The sequence below is a fragment of the Onychomys torridus genome, chromosome 4, assembly GCF_903995425.1.
Source record: "Onychomys torridus chromosome 4, mOncTor1.1, whole genome shotgun sequence".
NCBI lineage: Eukaryota > Metazoa > Chordata > Mammalia > Rodentia > Cricetidae > Onychomys > Onychomys torridus.
Window position 1 is genome coordinate 131,594,311 of NC_050446.1, and position 16,420 is coordinate 131,610,730.

At 48.3% G+C, this 16,420-nt stretch overlaps 1 protein-coding gene across 2 annotated transcripts; it reads left to right on the forward strand.

Moving 5' to 3' along the window:
* Positions 1–520: 520 nt before the first annotated feature.
* Positions 521–15,573, forward strand: Rae1 (ribonucleic acid export 1). 2 transcript variants are annotated; one of them, XM_036185700.1, is made up of 12 exons: positions 521–638; positions 2,819–2,913; positions 3,604–3,708; positions 4,877–4,969; positions 6,742–6,828; positions 7,526–7,612; positions 7,714–7,785; positions 8,985–9,092; positions 12,000–12,106; positions 12,183–12,258; positions 12,757–12,951; positions 15,150–15,573. In XM_036185700.1, the coding sequence occupies exons 2-12, from the start codon at positions 2,824–2,826 to the stop codon at positions 15,234–15,236; spliced, it is 1,107 nt and encodes a 368-aa protein (XP_036041593.1). In that variant the 5' UTR covers positions 521–638; positions 2,819–2,823; the 3' UTR covers positions 15,237–15,573. The 2 variants fall into 2 exon arrangements, with proteins under 2 accessions (XP_036041593.1, XP_036041594.1); XM_036185701.1 differs by lacking the exon at positions 521–638 and adding an exon at positions 648–822.
* Positions 15,574–16,420: the final 847 nt, after the last annotated feature.

A 16,420-nucleotide genomic window follows, 5' to 3' on the forward strand; every position in this document is an offset into this window, starting at 1 on the left:
GGTGCATATAAGTACATGCAGGCAAAACATCCAGGCAGAGAAATAAACAGCCCAGTGGGTAGGCATCATCATCATGCCACTCGGGATGCTCCAGTGGGCAAGCAGGTAGGCAGCCTCTCAGAGGATAGCCTTGGACATGAGTTGATAAACTCATTTTTTAAAATTTTATTATGTATATGGGTATTTTGACTGCTTGCACGTCTGTGTATCACGTGCAGGCAGTGGCACATAGACCAGAAGAGGGCGTCGGTTCTCTTTGGATCGGTTCTCTTTGGTCACTGCTCTTGACCGCTGAGCCACCTCTGCAGCCCCACGATCATCTGAGACGTTTAAACAACAACTGTACAAGTGAAAACAACTCCCTTTCTCAACTAGTTGGCAACCGCCAAGACCGACTTTCCACCAATCCATAAACTCCTGGCATAAGGACTTCCCCTTGGCTTCAGTAGAGCTTTTGCGCATGTGCGCCCTCCTTGAGCCCGGAGGAACATCGTTCCCACGCCTTCCGGGCAGTCCCGGAAGTGGCTTGTGGCGCGTGCGCGGTGCTCCTGTGGTAACGGGGCAGTTTCCACCGGCTGGAGGCGACTCGGAGATCTGGGGTCTCCTGGCCGCGCCCCCTCCGCCCCGGGTCAGAGCAGGTTCGTGGCTTGGCGGCCCTCCGCGTGCGCAGTTCTCGGGTTGTCGCGCGGCGAGACCCGGTCGCCGCGGGCCGCGCTCCCTCACGAAGCCTGGGCCTCGTGGGGAAACCGAAGCCGGGGGGCTGCGCCCCTCTGCAGCCGTCCGTGGGCGTGGGCGTGTGCGCGCGCCGCCCAGGCCACCGAGGTGGGGACAGGGTGAGGGAGACACGGCGGGTGTGCCCGAGGCGTGCCCGCCCGGGCGGGCGGGAGGGAGCGAGGGAGGGGCGCGGCCCGCCCGGCGGCGTGGGCGCGCACTTGGGAGGTGGAGGCCCGGAGTTCAAGACCATCCTGAGCTAACAGAGTAGGTTTCCAGCCAGCCCGGGCTGCATGAGACTGTCTAAAGCCCAACAGAACATCCCTCTTAGATGTCTGGGCTGGAGAGATGGCTCCGCCATCTGCCCGAGCTCCCGCAGCTCACAGCCTCCTGTCCCCAGCAGCTGCGGGCATCCCAGGCCCTCTTCTGGCCTCCGTGGACACTGCACTTACGTGCACAAACCCACACAAACAATGATTTCAAGATAAATCTTTACACAGTGGAGGAGCTTGCTGTTTCAAGCACTGTAACTGAAAGGGAGTTAGTGTCTTAACTCCAGGAAGCAGAGATTAGTATTTCCGGTTTAAAGGTGGGGAAAATAGTCTTAATTCACATTCCCAAGCCACACAGCTGTACAGAAGCTCTGTCCTTCCTTTGCTGGCTCGAGCAAGCAGGAAATCTGTGAGTCGGTGCATCTCTCCATGTACAGGCAGGTTTGCAATCAACAGCCCTGTCTCACTAGTCGTTATCATAGATGTGAATGTGCTAACTGTGGCTCTTTCTGTCTGTTATAAAGCCAGCGGTACTCAAACACGTTCCCAAAATTCCTTGCTGTTTACCCTTTCTGTGTTTTAAGGAAGCAACCCTATTGGCAAGTGGATTGAAAGGGTATTAGCTTCCCTTTGGAAAGGTGGCTGACTTGGTAGACTTCTGGGTGTGAAAGTTTGCCAGTTAGTAACAGTTTGAAGTGTTAAGTGTAAGAAGAGCTACCATGCACAGATGGTTTCCTTGGAAACGACATTGTTTATTGCATTCAGCATGTGCTAGATGGTACAAATGTTTTTCTTTTCTTTAAACAAGTTCTCTTGTAGACTAGGCTGGCTTCAGACTTCCTGTTTAGTTAGGGATGACCTGATCATCCTGATGCTATCTCCCAAATGCTGAGATTACATGTGCCATCTCACCTGGCTGACCCCAACCTCTTTCTGCATTATTTATTTGTGTGTGGGCATGCATGCCACAGCCCACATGTGGTGGTCAGATCCTGGGGTTTCTAGGCTTGTACATCACATATTGTTATTGCCTGAGCCATCTCCCTGGCCACTTCTGTATAATTTAGTGTGGCTCTCAGAGCAGCCCTGCAGAATGTGCACTGTTCTCTCTGCACAGCAGGAAAGAGAGTGACGGGTGGGCCTGGTAGACTGTGATGTTCAAGCAAAGCCTGATGGTGAGGGATCTTGCTGGCTCTGAATTTATATTGTCACACCGGGCCTGTTAGTACTCAGTGGGTCAAAGTGGATTGCTTTTCTTAAAGTCCTCAGAAGAAACTGGGACTCCTGGCACAACTGGCTGTTCTTTCTGGGTAGCTTCATGTAGACGTTGACCTAGAGTACCAGAGGAGGGGACCTTGAGCCCAGAAGGCCTTTCTGCCTCCTGCTAGGTGCCTGGTGTGTAGTCGTCTCTGGAGAGTGAATGGCTCTCTCCTGGTTGCTGACTAAGATGCTGTAACATGTCAGTGTTAATGCCTCAGTGCTGGCAAAGGCATTGTTCCAATAGAGAGAAGTATGGGAAATTCTCCCTCCATGGTTTGTAGAGGCTAAAACTACTCAAAAAAAGACCATAGGTTGTTTATGAGCTAGGATCAGTGTAGCCCTGGCCATCCTGGAATTCACTCTATAGACCAGGCTGGCCTCCCTCTGCCTGAGCGTGGGATTGGACTGTGCTAGACAAAAAGGCTCCTTTTAGAAGACTTTCTACTTACTGCATATTTAAATCTCTACTGAAGAGCGAGGCCTGGCTTAGCATCAGAGTGCTCGTCCCTCTGCAGTGTGCTCTGTATTGCCTAAGGAGGGCCTGTCCTCAACATTTTTTACTTTGTGTCTTTCAGCCAACATGAGTCTGTTTGGGTCAGCCTCTGGATTTGGGACTGGTGGGACCAGCATGTTTGGGAGCACAACCACAGATAATCACAACCCAATGAAGGTATCACCCAGATCCTCAAAGGGAGTACAAAAAGAGTCAGGCCACATGCCCTGTACTGCTGGCAGCTGGAGAGGCAGAGAGCCTAGGAGCCTCCTGTGGGGTGAAGAGAAGTGGGGTGGGGTTGGGGGGTCTCTGGCTGGCCTAGGAGATGCCTTTGGGATGAACTGAGAAACAGTGGAGCACAGAATTCATTGTCTGCAGAATTAGTATCTTGTCCTCACTTTCAGCTTGCCACAACTGTCCAGTCTACCTGTCAAAGCCAAAGTTCCCAGGGCCCCCTGAGAACTGCGGCAGACACAGACCTAAAACAGAGCCATCTCACTGGCCACTTCTGCATAATTTTAGTGTGGCTCTCTGAGCAGTCCTGGAGAATGTGCACTGTTCTGTTTGCACAGCAGGAAAGTGAGGACTTGGGGGTGGGGGGCAACTTGGCCAAACACTTGGAGTAGGTGGGGGCCACCTTGTGCAGATGCTGCCTTTGTACCTTTCATTAACATGATTCTAAACCAGCAGCTCTAGTATTTTCCCTGACTTGCTTATTCCTGTTTTTGATCAAAATAAAGAAAGGTCAGATCCAGTTAGCTCTGAAGGCAAGGAGAGATGAGCTTGAGGTGTTGGGTGATTGATGAGATGGGAAACTGCCTTATTATGATGACTCGTGTGTGTTTTAACTCTGACCTTCCTTCCCAGGATATCGAAGTAACGTCTTCTCCTGATGATAGCATTGGTTGTCTGTCTTTCAGTCCACCAACCTTACCAGGGAATTTCCTTATTGCGGGATCATGGGCTAATGATGTAAGTGCCTCTCAGGCATTCTGTGAGTGAGTCAAGGCTAAGGTATGCCCTTTTCTAAGACATGGTGTAGAAGCTGTGCGTCCTTCTAAATGGCAGCACTGCCCAAAGGTTCCCCACTCCTAACTCAACTGCACTATTTATACTGTTTGTTTGAGGGGTTTTGTTATTGTTGTTTTTGTTTTTGTTTTTTGTTTTGATACGTGGTTTTGCTATGTAGCCCTTGCTGCCCTGGATCTCACTCTGTAGACCAGACTGGCCTTGAACCTAGAGATCTGCCTGCCTCTGCCTCCCGAGAGCTGGAAATAAAGGCATGCACCACCACTGCCTGGCTTTGTATTGTTTGTTAAGAGCCTTTCTTGGCATTCAGCAAATGTTCTTCAGGTGAATCTTGAACTTTAAATACCTTTAAGACTTTAAATAACAGGGCAGATTCTTCATAGACTGTTCAGCCACTTTGTACACTAAGCTCATTGAGTGCATGAAGGAAAATGTGAGAAATGGGCATAGATGTCAGGAGGCTCCACACAACAGCAGATCCAGATCATTCTGTTACATTCATGATCAGAAAGAAGTGTGTATGGTAGGCTCCTTTTTTTTTCCTAACGAATTTGTAAAAATAAGCAGCTTTGATGAGTCAGTATGAGGGGGCCAAGCTAGAGCCTTAAGTATTGCTAGTCGCAGCAGCTCTTGACAAGTCTTTCTATTTAAGCCCTTTGTCCTGTTGACTCTGCATCTAGAACTTGAGGGACGCCTGATAACATCTCCAGAGTTAGACGCTGCTCATGTCCGTACTTCAGGACATTGGCTTCGTGTGTGTGTGTGTGTGTGTGTGTGTAAGTGTGTAACTGGGGCACAGATCTGCACAGCTAAGCTTGGTGTCCTCAGGACCAGGGCTGTGTGAGGCCCTGTGTCCCATTCCCAGTACCACAGAAAACCTAAGTTTAAGGGCCATACTTGGCTGTTAGGTGTGAGCAGTACCTTTTGTATGCTTCTGGGGCTCAGCAGTAGGAAGTGAGCTACTTGCTTGTACATTTCACTTGGTTTGCTCTTGAAAGTCAGGTAACTGATTGATGCAAGAAGCCTACAGTGAACTGTAGTAGATGTGTGTGCACCAGAGACCAGGAACCCGGAACCACCCTGTTCTCATTCACTTGTCTTGTTCTTACAGGTTCGCTGCTGGGAAGTCCAAGACAGTGGACAGACCATTCCGAAAGCCCAGCAGATGCATACTGGGCCAGTGCTTGACGTCTGCTGGAGTGATGTACGTCTAGTTCCCTTTTAGGTTTTGAGACAGGGTCTGTACTAGTTAGTCACTCTTTTATTGCTGGGACAAAACACCGTTGACCAAGGCACCTTCTCAAGGAACGTGTTTGATTAAACGCATGACTTTAGAGGGTTAGGGTCCATGATGGCAGAGCAAGAGCCCATGTAGCAGCAGCAGCAGCAGCTAAGAGGTCCCCATCTTGATCTGCAGGTAGGAGGCAGAAACACTGAGAATGGCTTGACACCTCAAATGCAAGAGCCCATTCTCACTCAGACCACCATTAGGTCTCACAGTGCAGCCTTGGCCAGCACAGAACTCCGAGATCTACATGCCTTAACTTTCCGAGCTCCCAATATCTCAGCAGATTTACCCTTTTACAGCAGAATGCTTAAACCCAGAAGTGGCTTGGTTTCCAAAGCTTTTGAATTTGGTAGGCAATTGGATGTGGTAGCACTCAAGGATTAGAGCCTGTGAGGATTTTGAGTTAAGGGTATTAACCTTGTAGCCTGAGTGTTTCACTGGGGATTCTGCATTTCCGAATGTTCATAGAGGATTTATTTCCTTCCCTTTTCCTGTCTAAGCTTAGAGAAGGACCTTTTCCCTTTCTGGGCATGTGCATGCTTGATAAGAGTTCTGTGACAGGTGTAAGACTTTTGTTTTGCTTTGTTGAAACACAGGGGTTTTTCTGTAGACTAGGATAGCACTGAACTCAGAGCTCCTCCTGCCTCTGCCTCCATAGTGCTGGGATTAAAGGCGTGATTCCACCCCATCATTGTACTTGGTTGTTTTTGTTTTATTATTATTATTATTATCATTATTATTATTATTATTATTATTATTATTATTATTATTATTATCAGTGTGTGTTATGGCTTGAATGTGAAGTGACCTACACAGGTTCTTGGTTTTATTTTTGTGAGTGTGGATGTTTCACCTGCATGTATGTCAGTGCATTACTTTTGAAGGGTGTGGAACCTTTTGGACATATGAGACTTAGATATCAGATGTGAGCTATAGAGGCAGAGCTAGATACATATATAGATTACCTGAGGATGCCCTGAGATGTGACAGGTGAGGATCCCAGGTGCTGTCCCTCTGCTGCTGAGAAGCTCTGAGGTAAAAGAAATCCTTCTGCTAAAATGTTTTGGTCAGGTTTGGTATGGTAGTGAAGTAGACTTAGGTTATTTCTTGAAGCCTTTTGTGTCTCTGGATGTATAGTGAGCTGAAGTTGGTTTTGTTTGTTTGTATTTGTATTTGTGGGTGTGATGTGTATATGGTGGTGTTGATGTTTCTACCATTGTGTGGGTCTTGATCTGTCTGACTTGGCAGTGATCTTTACCCATTGAGTGTTTCACCAGCCAACACTTGGTTTTCATTCTGTAGCTTTCAAAGCTACTTGATTTTTGAATTGTTTTATTTCCTGGTTTTCTTTGAGACAGGGTTTCTGTGTGTAGGCCTAACTGTCCTGGAACTCCCTTTGTAGACCAGGCTGGCTTCGAACTCAGAGATCCACCTGCCTCTGCCTCCCAAATGCTGGGATTAAAGGCATATGCCACCACCGCTGGGCACCACTTGATTTCTTAGAGATCCTGTTTCTACGTGAGCTCTTAGTAGTCAGTTTCTAGTTGTATTACTTACAAGCCTAGTTTGCTGTGTGCTAGCTCTTAAATATAGGAAAATGCAGAGCAGATGCATGACCTAGCTCTTGGGTGTCTTAACTTTGGAGACTTAACTTTTGCTCCCTGAGCAGACTGTCTGTTTTATTTTAGGATGGGAGCAAAGTATTCACAGCATCGTGTGATAAAACAGCCAAGATGTGGGACCTGAACAGCAACCAGGCCATTCAGATAGCACAGGTGAGAAGTCTTCATGGGTAGGCCCAGGAGACAGCACTAAACAGTTTGGCTTACACCTATAAGCACCCTCACTTGCACTAGATTTTGCAGAGGACTTTGCCACAGGACTCCCATGTACACATAGGTGGTGACAAGCATTGGTAGACAAGAGCAGACAGTCCTGACCCATTTGGCTTCCAGCCCCTGTGTGTGACTCGCTAGTCATTGTTCCCTTGTCCTTCAGCGGGTGTTGGCTGGTGCCTGCCATGTGCCCATGGAGCATTATGCTGGGTCTCAGTGTGAAGAACAACTAGAGTAGTGAAGGCCCTGCCAGAGCCGCTGTAGTGAAGGGTAGGGAGACTTCTGACACGGGCTTCCCAGCCCTCAGCTGAAGGCATCTCTCAGCCTCCTCAGTGATGCATTTAGTAAACAGTCAGCAGCACCAGTAGCAGTCCCCATTAGATATTTCCAGATAGTTCTCAGGAAAGGCCTTACTGTCACAGTTAATTATGAGTGAGGGAAAGCTTGTGTTAGGACAGAACATAGGTGCAAGCCCCTGGGTAACACCCTTGGGTCCTGGGGAAGCACTAAAATGCCCTTTGATTTTACTATTGTTGAATGGAACCCAGTATTTGATTAAGTCAATTCCTTTGAATTTCCACAACTAGAGCTATTGCTCCGGTTGCTCAAGTGTCTCCCGGTGTCTGTCTTTTAACAGCATGATGCTCCTGTTAAGACCATACATTGGATCAAAGCCCCGAACTACAGCTGTGTGATGACGGGGAGCTGGGATAAGACTCTGAAGGTATGCTGTGTGGTGGAGGGATTGTACACTGAAGATGGCTATCCGTCTGTGCAGATGTCAGCCCGCAGCAGTCTCTCACTGCTGCTCTTCTTTGCTTTCAGTTTTGGGATACCCGGTCATCAAATCCTATGATGGTCTTGCAACTCCCTGAGCGCTGTTACTGTGCAGATGTGGTAAGTAAAGAGTCTCACTTCTTTCCAACAGCTGAGCAAATGCGGCTCTCTGTGGCCTCCTGCGGTTTGTAGGTGATGTAAAGCTGTGGACTTTAACAGACTACTCATGCAGACATTTGGGCTGCCTTTGTCCTATAGTACTAAGTGCTGTGTTCTGAATATTTCCATTGGGACTGGAAATGAAAGCACTGGACTTCTAGACATTTGTTTGAGCACGTGCCCCTAGTCACCTGTCCTCCCTCATGTGGGGCGACAGCATGCTGTGATGGTAGAAGAATGCAGAGATCTTTGTGGATGGTTCTGATCTCTGGGACTGCCTGAGTGGAATGGAAACCGAAGTGCTTTCTCCACATCTACTTAAGACTTAGTGTTTGTTACAACTACCCAGGTAATTCCACAGTGGGGAGATCCATCCTCAGACAGTGCACAGTGGGGGCTGATGTTTACAAACTGTATGTAGAAACATACCTGACCGAGTATGTTTGATTATGTGTGTAATCCCAGTTCTCAGGGCAGAGGCAAGACAGTCTCTGAGTTCTAGGCCAGCCTGGTCTACAGCTCAAGTTCCAGGCTAGCCAGGGTGCACATAGTGAGACCCTGTCTCTAAAAGGAAAGAAACATCAGGCACTCAAAGACAGGAAGAAAACACACTGAAATACAGGCTGTTATATGAAGGGGTGGAGATGACCATCCACTCTCACTGGTATCTCAGAATACTTTTTCTTTTTTTGGTTTTGGTTTTGGTTTTTCAAGACGGTTTCTCTGTGTAGTTTTGCACCTTTCCTGGAACTCACTTGGTAGCCCACGTTAGCCTCGAACTCACAGAGATCCGTCTGGCTCTGCCTCCCGAGTGCTGGGATTAAAAGCGTGCACCACCACTGCCCGGCTCAGAATACTTTTTAAGCATCCACATTTTATAGTTTAAAAACTATAAAGGACATGGTAACAATGTGCCAGTCTTGATCAGGGTTCAAGATACCAGCCTATGCTGTTTAGCAAAACAAATAATAACAAAACTCAAAGCATCCCCACCACTCAGTAAAACAAATATGTATGAGTGTTCTGCTTACAAGTGTGATTTCTCTGTGTTTTTATAAATACATTGCTACCACTGAATTAAACTTTTTGAAACATTAGAATTTTGTGACTAAAATGTTGTCTTCATGTCAAGTGTTGTGTATCTTTCTTCTGTTACCCAGATATACCCAATGGCCGTGGTGGCCACTGCAGAGAGAGGCCTGATTGTCTACCAGTTAGAGAATCAGCCTTCTGAGTTCAGGAGGATAGAGTCTCCACTGAAACACCAGGTGGGTCAGAGACCATTGAGAAACATATTTGGCACCTGCTTCGTGCAAGATGGTGCTCATGTGGGGTACAGGTATACAGTACCTGTGTTGAAAAGCTTGCTGATATGTTCAGAGAAAGTGAATTTAAAGAAACAAACACAGAGTGGGGTAGTGGTGGCGCACTCCTTTAATTTCAGCACTCAGGAGGCAGAGCCAGGGGGATCTCTGAGTTCGAGGCCAGCCTGGTCTACAGAGTGAGATCCAGGACAGCCAAGGCTACACAGAGAAACCCTGTCTTGAAAAACGGAGAGAAAAAAAAAAAAAGGAAAAAACAAGCACAGTTTTACAAATCACTTACATCCATGGCTGAGCCAGACTTTCCTGTCACCCAAAGATCTGTCTCCCCCCTCCCCCCAAGTAGCTTAGTGCTATGGAGTGCTCCCAGCCCATCTGGGTGGACTAGTTCTGTCCTCCAGTTCAGCCCTACCCTGGACGTAGGACTGCAAGGCCTTCCTGCTTCCCTGCTCTAGGTCTTCTCCTAGCCTGTGTCTCTCCTCTCAGGAGAGGGCTGAACCATCCTAGCTTTCTTCCTACAGGGTCTGTCTGCACATGCAGCTTCTCCTGCTAGGTGCTGGCCAGGTTCTCTGGCGGCTGGTTCCATGGTGAGCCCTCTTGCCCAGCAGCCTTTGCAGGGACCTGACATAGTCATCACTAAGACTTCTCTCTAGCACTTCACTAAAGCATGCCCTAGTCTGGTTCATCCTGGGAAGCAGGCCATCCTTGCCTCTTCCAAGTCTCTGATCCTTCCCTTCATAGTTCAGAGTCTTCCTCCCCACACCTACCACCCTTCTCCCTTTCTCCACTAAGCCCTGTGCACTGCCATCAGGAATTCCCATGGGCTGATAGCATTATATCCAGAGCACTTTGCCCTTCAAATAGAGGTCATTCTTGAGTCACCTTTCTCTTCTCCCTTCTCAACCAGCAGGCTTCCCTGGTTCTTTTCTTGCTCTTCCTACCGCCACCCCCAATCCCAAGTCTTCCTAGCAATTACATAAAACTGTATGCAGTGATTTCTTGGGAATGACACACAGAAACATAGGCAAGAAATGAATAACCCAGGGGACCACATCAGACAAGCTTCAACATAGGAAGGAAGCAACCAGCAATGAGAAACCTACAGGGAATAGACTATGAGGGATTTGTATTGCTAAGGGGTTACCTTTTAAAGGGTGTGAAGAATTTGTAGCAAAACCAATGACCCGATTCAAAACTTCTCCAAAGAGGACTACCTGGCCAGCAGGTACATGATCCCAAGAAAGCCCCAAGACAGCACTTCCTACACGGGGAGCCACTGTTCCCAGAAGTCAGAAGGCAAGGCCTTAAAAAATGATGCCATGGTTGAGAGCACTTGCACAATAATGAAGACCTGAATTCCCAGCATTCATGTGATAAGATGGGCCTGAGCTAATGTACGCTGTAACCTCAGTGCCAAGGGAGCTAGAGAGACTGTCTTAACACAACACACGGAAAGTGAGAGGGGACATTTGACATACTTCTCCGGTTCCTGTGCATTTATTAGATGCCTGCACACATACACTGTGTGTGTGTGTGTGTGTGTGTGTGTGTGTGTGTACACATGCACGCAAGGAACACAAAAGTAATAAAAATAACAACTGTTGGTGAGGGTATGGCAAAAGCTCCTGCACCATGAAAGTGGCCCAAAGTGCCTGAGTCTCTAGGATACACCCAAGTAGAATTATTGTCAGGTCATAAGCTTCTAAGAAGGAAATGAAGCCTGGTAGTGGTGGTGGTGGCAGCTGCGGCCTATGCCTTTAATCCCAGCACTCAGGAGGCAGAGGCAGGTGGATCTCTGAGTTCAAGGCCAGCCAGTGGTGTTTTTTCTCTTTTGGGGAGCCCACCACCCAACTCCCAAATAAATCACACATGGAGGCTTATTCTTAATTATGAATGCCTGGCCTTAGCTTGGCTTGTTTCTAGCCAGCTTTCCTTAACTTAACCTGTCTGTCTTTGCCTTTGGGCTTTTCCCGTTCTCTTACTTCTGTAAATCTTACTCTTACTCTGTGGCTTGTTGTATATGCGTGGCTGGACCCTGATGTCATACTCCTTCTCTGACTACTTCTCTTTCCCCTCCCATATTTCTCTATTTCTTCTATCCTTTCTCCTGCCTTGCTATTGGCCGCTCAGCTCTTTATTAGACCATCAGATGTTTTACACAGGCACAGTAACACAGCTTCACAGAGTTAAATAAATGCAACGTAAACAAAAATAACATACCTTAAACTAATATTCTACAACAAGCTAGGGCTACACAGAGAAACCCTGTCTCAAAACCAAACCAAAGATGTTAAAGAATGCTCATTTTAGTATAGCAGGCTCATGATAGCCAAGTAAATGGGTGTTTACCTTAAATTGCAGGAAGCTTGTCATTGCACAGTAGATTAACTTAGGGGCTGGTATATAATAACTGAAGTGAGGCAGGACAGGACGATAGCCTAACTGGGTCCTCGTACATGTGATAACCAAAATACTGACTTTGCTGTGTGTACCTGTCCAGGGTTCCCTATAAGAGTACTGGCTGCTACACTGCCTCCTGGCTAGGGAAACAGGACAGACATTGGGTGTCTGACCTGAAGGGTGCCTGCTAATCAAAATGAGACCTTGCTCTGAGCACAGCCGAGCAGGGCTGGAGCCTTTGGCTTGGAGGGCTGTGCTGAATAGGGGCAGCTTCAGCTGTGCACAGATGGGTCCTGGAGCTCAGGAAGGTTAGAGAGGAGGGGAGAGAAAAATACCTTTGTATTTGAGTCATGGTTTGGGTTCTTCTGAAACCTAAAAATTGGGTAACGTTCATATTAACTATTATTTGCTTACATGTTGGTAATGATCCTTCCCCTTTTATTTTAATCATAGCATCGATGTGTGGCTATTTTTAAAGACAAACAGAATAAGCCGACAGGTTTTGCTCTGGGAAGTATTGAGGGCAGGGTTGCCATTCACTACATCAACCCTCCAAACCCGTAAGTGACACTCACTCCCTGGGGTGCTTTTCCCAACTGGTTCTGAGAGGAAACTGAGATGTCCTCCGCTTTCCAGGGCCAAAGATAACTTCACCTTCAAATGCCATCGATCCAACGGCACCAACACTTCAGCGCCTCAAGACATCTATGCAGTACGTTCCAGCAGCGCTCCGTCATGGAGAGAAAGCAAGCCCTGGAACCAGCCTTGGAGCTGGCTCTCCAAGTGCACTGGGACCAGAAGTCCTGGAAGAGCCTGTGTCTGTGTCTACAGACTTGAGTGTTCTTTACAAACCTGTTGACTGGCTCTGTTCTGGATGTGCTTGGGAAGTGAGCTTGGGACACGGGGCATTGGCTTTTCTGCCTTGTGGGGGTCCATAGACAGTTTCCACACCAGTGATATTCAAGAAATTTGTTTGCTAAAAGAAATCCCACACGTTTTGCTGAGGTTATGGCTTGGTGCAGTCAGGGTACAAATGTGAATTCCTATCTAGGGAGCTGCTGAGGCAGGTTTAGTTCTGAGCTGCCAGTTGCCTTAGGCAGCATGGCCAAGGAGTAAAATGTGCCCATGTGCTTGGTTTCCTGACTTGAGCTGGGAGCTGTACTGGCAGCAACCTGCTTCTGCTTCTCACTGTGCATATCAACCTTGGCAGGTGAACGGAATTGCCTTCCATCCTGTCCATGGCACCCTTGCTACTGTGGGGTCTGATGGTAGGTTCAGCTTCTGGGACAAAGACGCCAGGACAAAACTGAAGACTTCGGAACAGTTAGACCAGCCCATAGCGGCTTGCTGCTTCAATCACAATGGAAACATATTTGCCTATGCTTCCAGCTACGACTGGTCCAAGGTGAGAACTTCCAAGCCCGCTCTGGGCCCTCCCTCTCAGGCTCTGGGGCCAAAGGCCTGAGTCTGAATTGTAAATTCCTCTTGGACTTGAGCACCCTTAACCAGGCGATTTCCCGATAAGGGAAACTAGCAGCCTGACTCTTGGGGTGGAGTTCAGTGTCATCTGCAGTCAGATCTTTGCACAATGGGAATGTTTTGTCAAGGAGAGCCATCATGAGCTCCCCCTTGTTCTTGGACACAAAACATGGGCATGCTGGGGAGAGGTGGTGTCACCAAGGTGGTGTTCTGGTGACATCGTTTGGTTTGCACAGGGAGTAAGGAGCTGGCAAGGTTCTGGCTGCATCTTGAGGCATTGCAGATTGTAATATATGTGGTCTTGGGGCCATAACTCAGACCTTACAGAATGCCTATTGGAGGAGATGCCTCCAGGTCATTTCTCATGGTTTTCATTTCTCTGCCCTTTGCTATACAGTGCCTTTTCCCACTCTCCTTGCTTCTGATGGAGTCCCCAAACTCACAGTGGCTTGCCCATCTGTCTCAATTTTTGTTCCTTCTTTCCTACCCCACACAAGTTCCTATTCCGTTTCTCTACACTGTTCTCTCCCTGCTTTGCCAGAGAGCACACACATGCCAGCCTTAGAGAACCTGCTCAGCACCTTCTCGGCATCCATCTACTTGCCTTGTGTGTCTACACACTGTAGCTGGGGTACTGATATTGGTTAAATTATTAAGGCCACTCCACGTAGTTAAAAGGGAGGTTTATTTTGTGGGGTAACTTACACATGAAGGGGTAGGTTGCAGGGTATAGCATGGTCCGGCGGTGTTCTCTGGAGAACTCTGCTCGGTCTACTCCAGCGTCCAGCCTCCAGGGTCCCGGAACCAAGAGAGAGACCTCCTCCCGATCCTTCTCTTCCGCTTCCTCCTCCTCCGTCCTGCCTTGTGGGCGTGACCATTACCAAAGCCTCAATGGGGGTTGGAACTTCCAGGCCAATGCTGGGATGGCTATCCACTACATACTGAGATGTGCTCGGTCTCCCTGTCAGCTCTGGAAGCCTCCTTTCTGTTTGATGAATGCTTTAGCTCTGTTTCCCACAGCTGCTCGAGGCCTCCTCTGGATGCTGCTCCTGCCATCTTGCCAGTCTTCCTCTTCCAGTAAGGGGCAGCCTCAGGGTTCTGTAGGTGTTGCATTCCTGAGGCTCCAGTCTGCACAGCTGCTGCCTCCTGGCTCTCCCCAGGTCTCTGTAGTGTGTTCCCAGGCTTAGCCAGAGTTACACCCTCATGGCAGATAATTGTCTCTAGCTCCAGTTCCAGGCCATCTGTGTCCTTTTCTGGCCACTGCAGGCATGTGGTGAACCTACATATCCTCAAACGTGCATGGCCACACGCACATGTAAACAAATCTTTAAAAAAACACTGCATTTTGCTGTGAGTGGTGTAGTGTGAGTGCATACTACAGTTGCATCACTCAGGAGACTGAGGCAAAGGATCACAAAGTCTGAACGGCTTGACAAAACCCTCCTCAAACTTGAAGCTGGCTGTGTATAGCTCAGTAGCAAAGTGCTGGCATTGTGGTGAGGCCCTTGGTTCAATCCCCAGCACCGCCAAAGAAAAGGCAAAAAGGAAAAGCCTGCATTTTACCCTGAACTCAGAGCACTAAACACAATAACCCAGGAGAGGAACAAGCTTAGTCTCTGAATACTGCTTAAAGAGTGGAGGCACAGCTGAGTGCACACTAATCCCAGCACTAGGGTAGCAGAGGCAGGCGAGTTCTATTGAGTTCAAGACCAGCCTGGTCTACCTAAGTGAGACCCAGACGGGGGCTTTGGTCCAGAGCCCTTCTTTGCCCCCCTGACTTCTGCTCTCCTAGGAGCTGCCCCCTCTGTGGAATAAATAGGTCCTCTCGTAAAATAAAGTATCATGGGTGAGCTTGGCCATCTGTGAAACCTCTAGTCAGGGCTAATGCTAAGCCTGGGACCCTGAGCAGTTTTCTTGGCAGTGAAGTCATAAAGGGGCCAGTACCCAGAAGACCAGGTCCTGGCTGACTTCTGAGGGTAGAGGTCATGTATAACACAGGACTGCTAACATCTCATTCTTAACTCTACCTTCTCAGAACAAGACTTGATGTGAGTGTAGCTGTAGTCCTGTCTTTAATACTAAGATCATTGGAGGCTTTTTTTTTTTTTTTCTTTCCTTCTTTAGGGACATGAGTTTTATAATCCTCAAAAGAAAAATTACATTTTCCTGCGTAACGCAGCTGAAGAACTAAAGCCAAGGAATAAGAAGTAGTGGCCTGAAGCTGGGGGCCGTTGGAGTTTCCTGTCCACAACAGGTCATCTCTGCCCAAATTTGGGCCATAGCTGTGGGTGGCCGCAGTCCTGGATGTGGCTCTTCACCTCTGGAGGGACTGATCTTGTTCAGCGTTAGCCCAGCATCCTGGCGACTTGCCTTCTCTCCATTCCACTCCCTGCTGCAGCTTTCCTGTAACGCTAGGGGAACTGAGATTCTCACTGAAGTCCAATCTTTTGGACATTGTGTCGTCCAGCAGCGTTGTATTTGACAGTGTTGGGTGGGAACTGTTGATGAGCCCTGTACTGTGTTTTATAATAAAATATTTTGAAGAAGGCCTGCTGATTCCCTTCATCCCACTCCCCTCTTCCCTGACCCTCAGGAAATAGCCATCCCATCCCAGCATCAATGCTAGGTTCCAAGTTCATTATTTTTGTCAGCCCCTGAAAAGCTGTGTGAACCACACACCATCCCTGCATCAGTGTTGAGTGAAGGGGCTGGTGTGATGTCCTGCCCTGAGAGAACAGTCACCTTTCCCAGCACTGAGGGTCTTTTAATCCCACAAAAACTGGAGACAGTGGGTCCTGGGTGACTGGTCCTGCCTAAGAGCCACTCGACCTGACATGGAACTTGGAGTTCAGCAGGCAACTTGGTGAGACCCAGTCTCAAAGTACAAGTCAGAGAGGGCTGGGGATGGGCTCTGGTACAGTGCTAACCTACCACACAGGCCCTGGGCTTCACCCCCCACCCCCAAACACTGCCACTAGATAATTGACTATTGTGTCTGCCTGGGTTTCTCACCATTACCAATGTTTGACATGCAAAAAGCTTTATGTGTTTATAAATCCACAGTGGCCTCTGATTGGAGGTAAATATATGTCCCTCTGCAGGTGCTTGCCATGGAGAGATATGGGGCCTGTGTCCTGGTGGAGAGCCAGGATCTCTGGAGAGTGGTGGGAAGAGGCAAGTGGGGTGGCTGCTGCTGGACCCCCAGATCCTGCCTGGCCAGAGGAGCTGGCAAGAGGGATGATATTCTGCTCATGAGACTAAGTGACCAAGTGTCTTAGTTTCATTTCCTGTTGCTGTGTTGAAACACCCTGACTAAACCAACTTAGGGGAGAAAAGGGTTACTTGAGCTCACAGTTTCAAGTTACAGTCTGTCATAGCACGGATCCGAGGAAGCA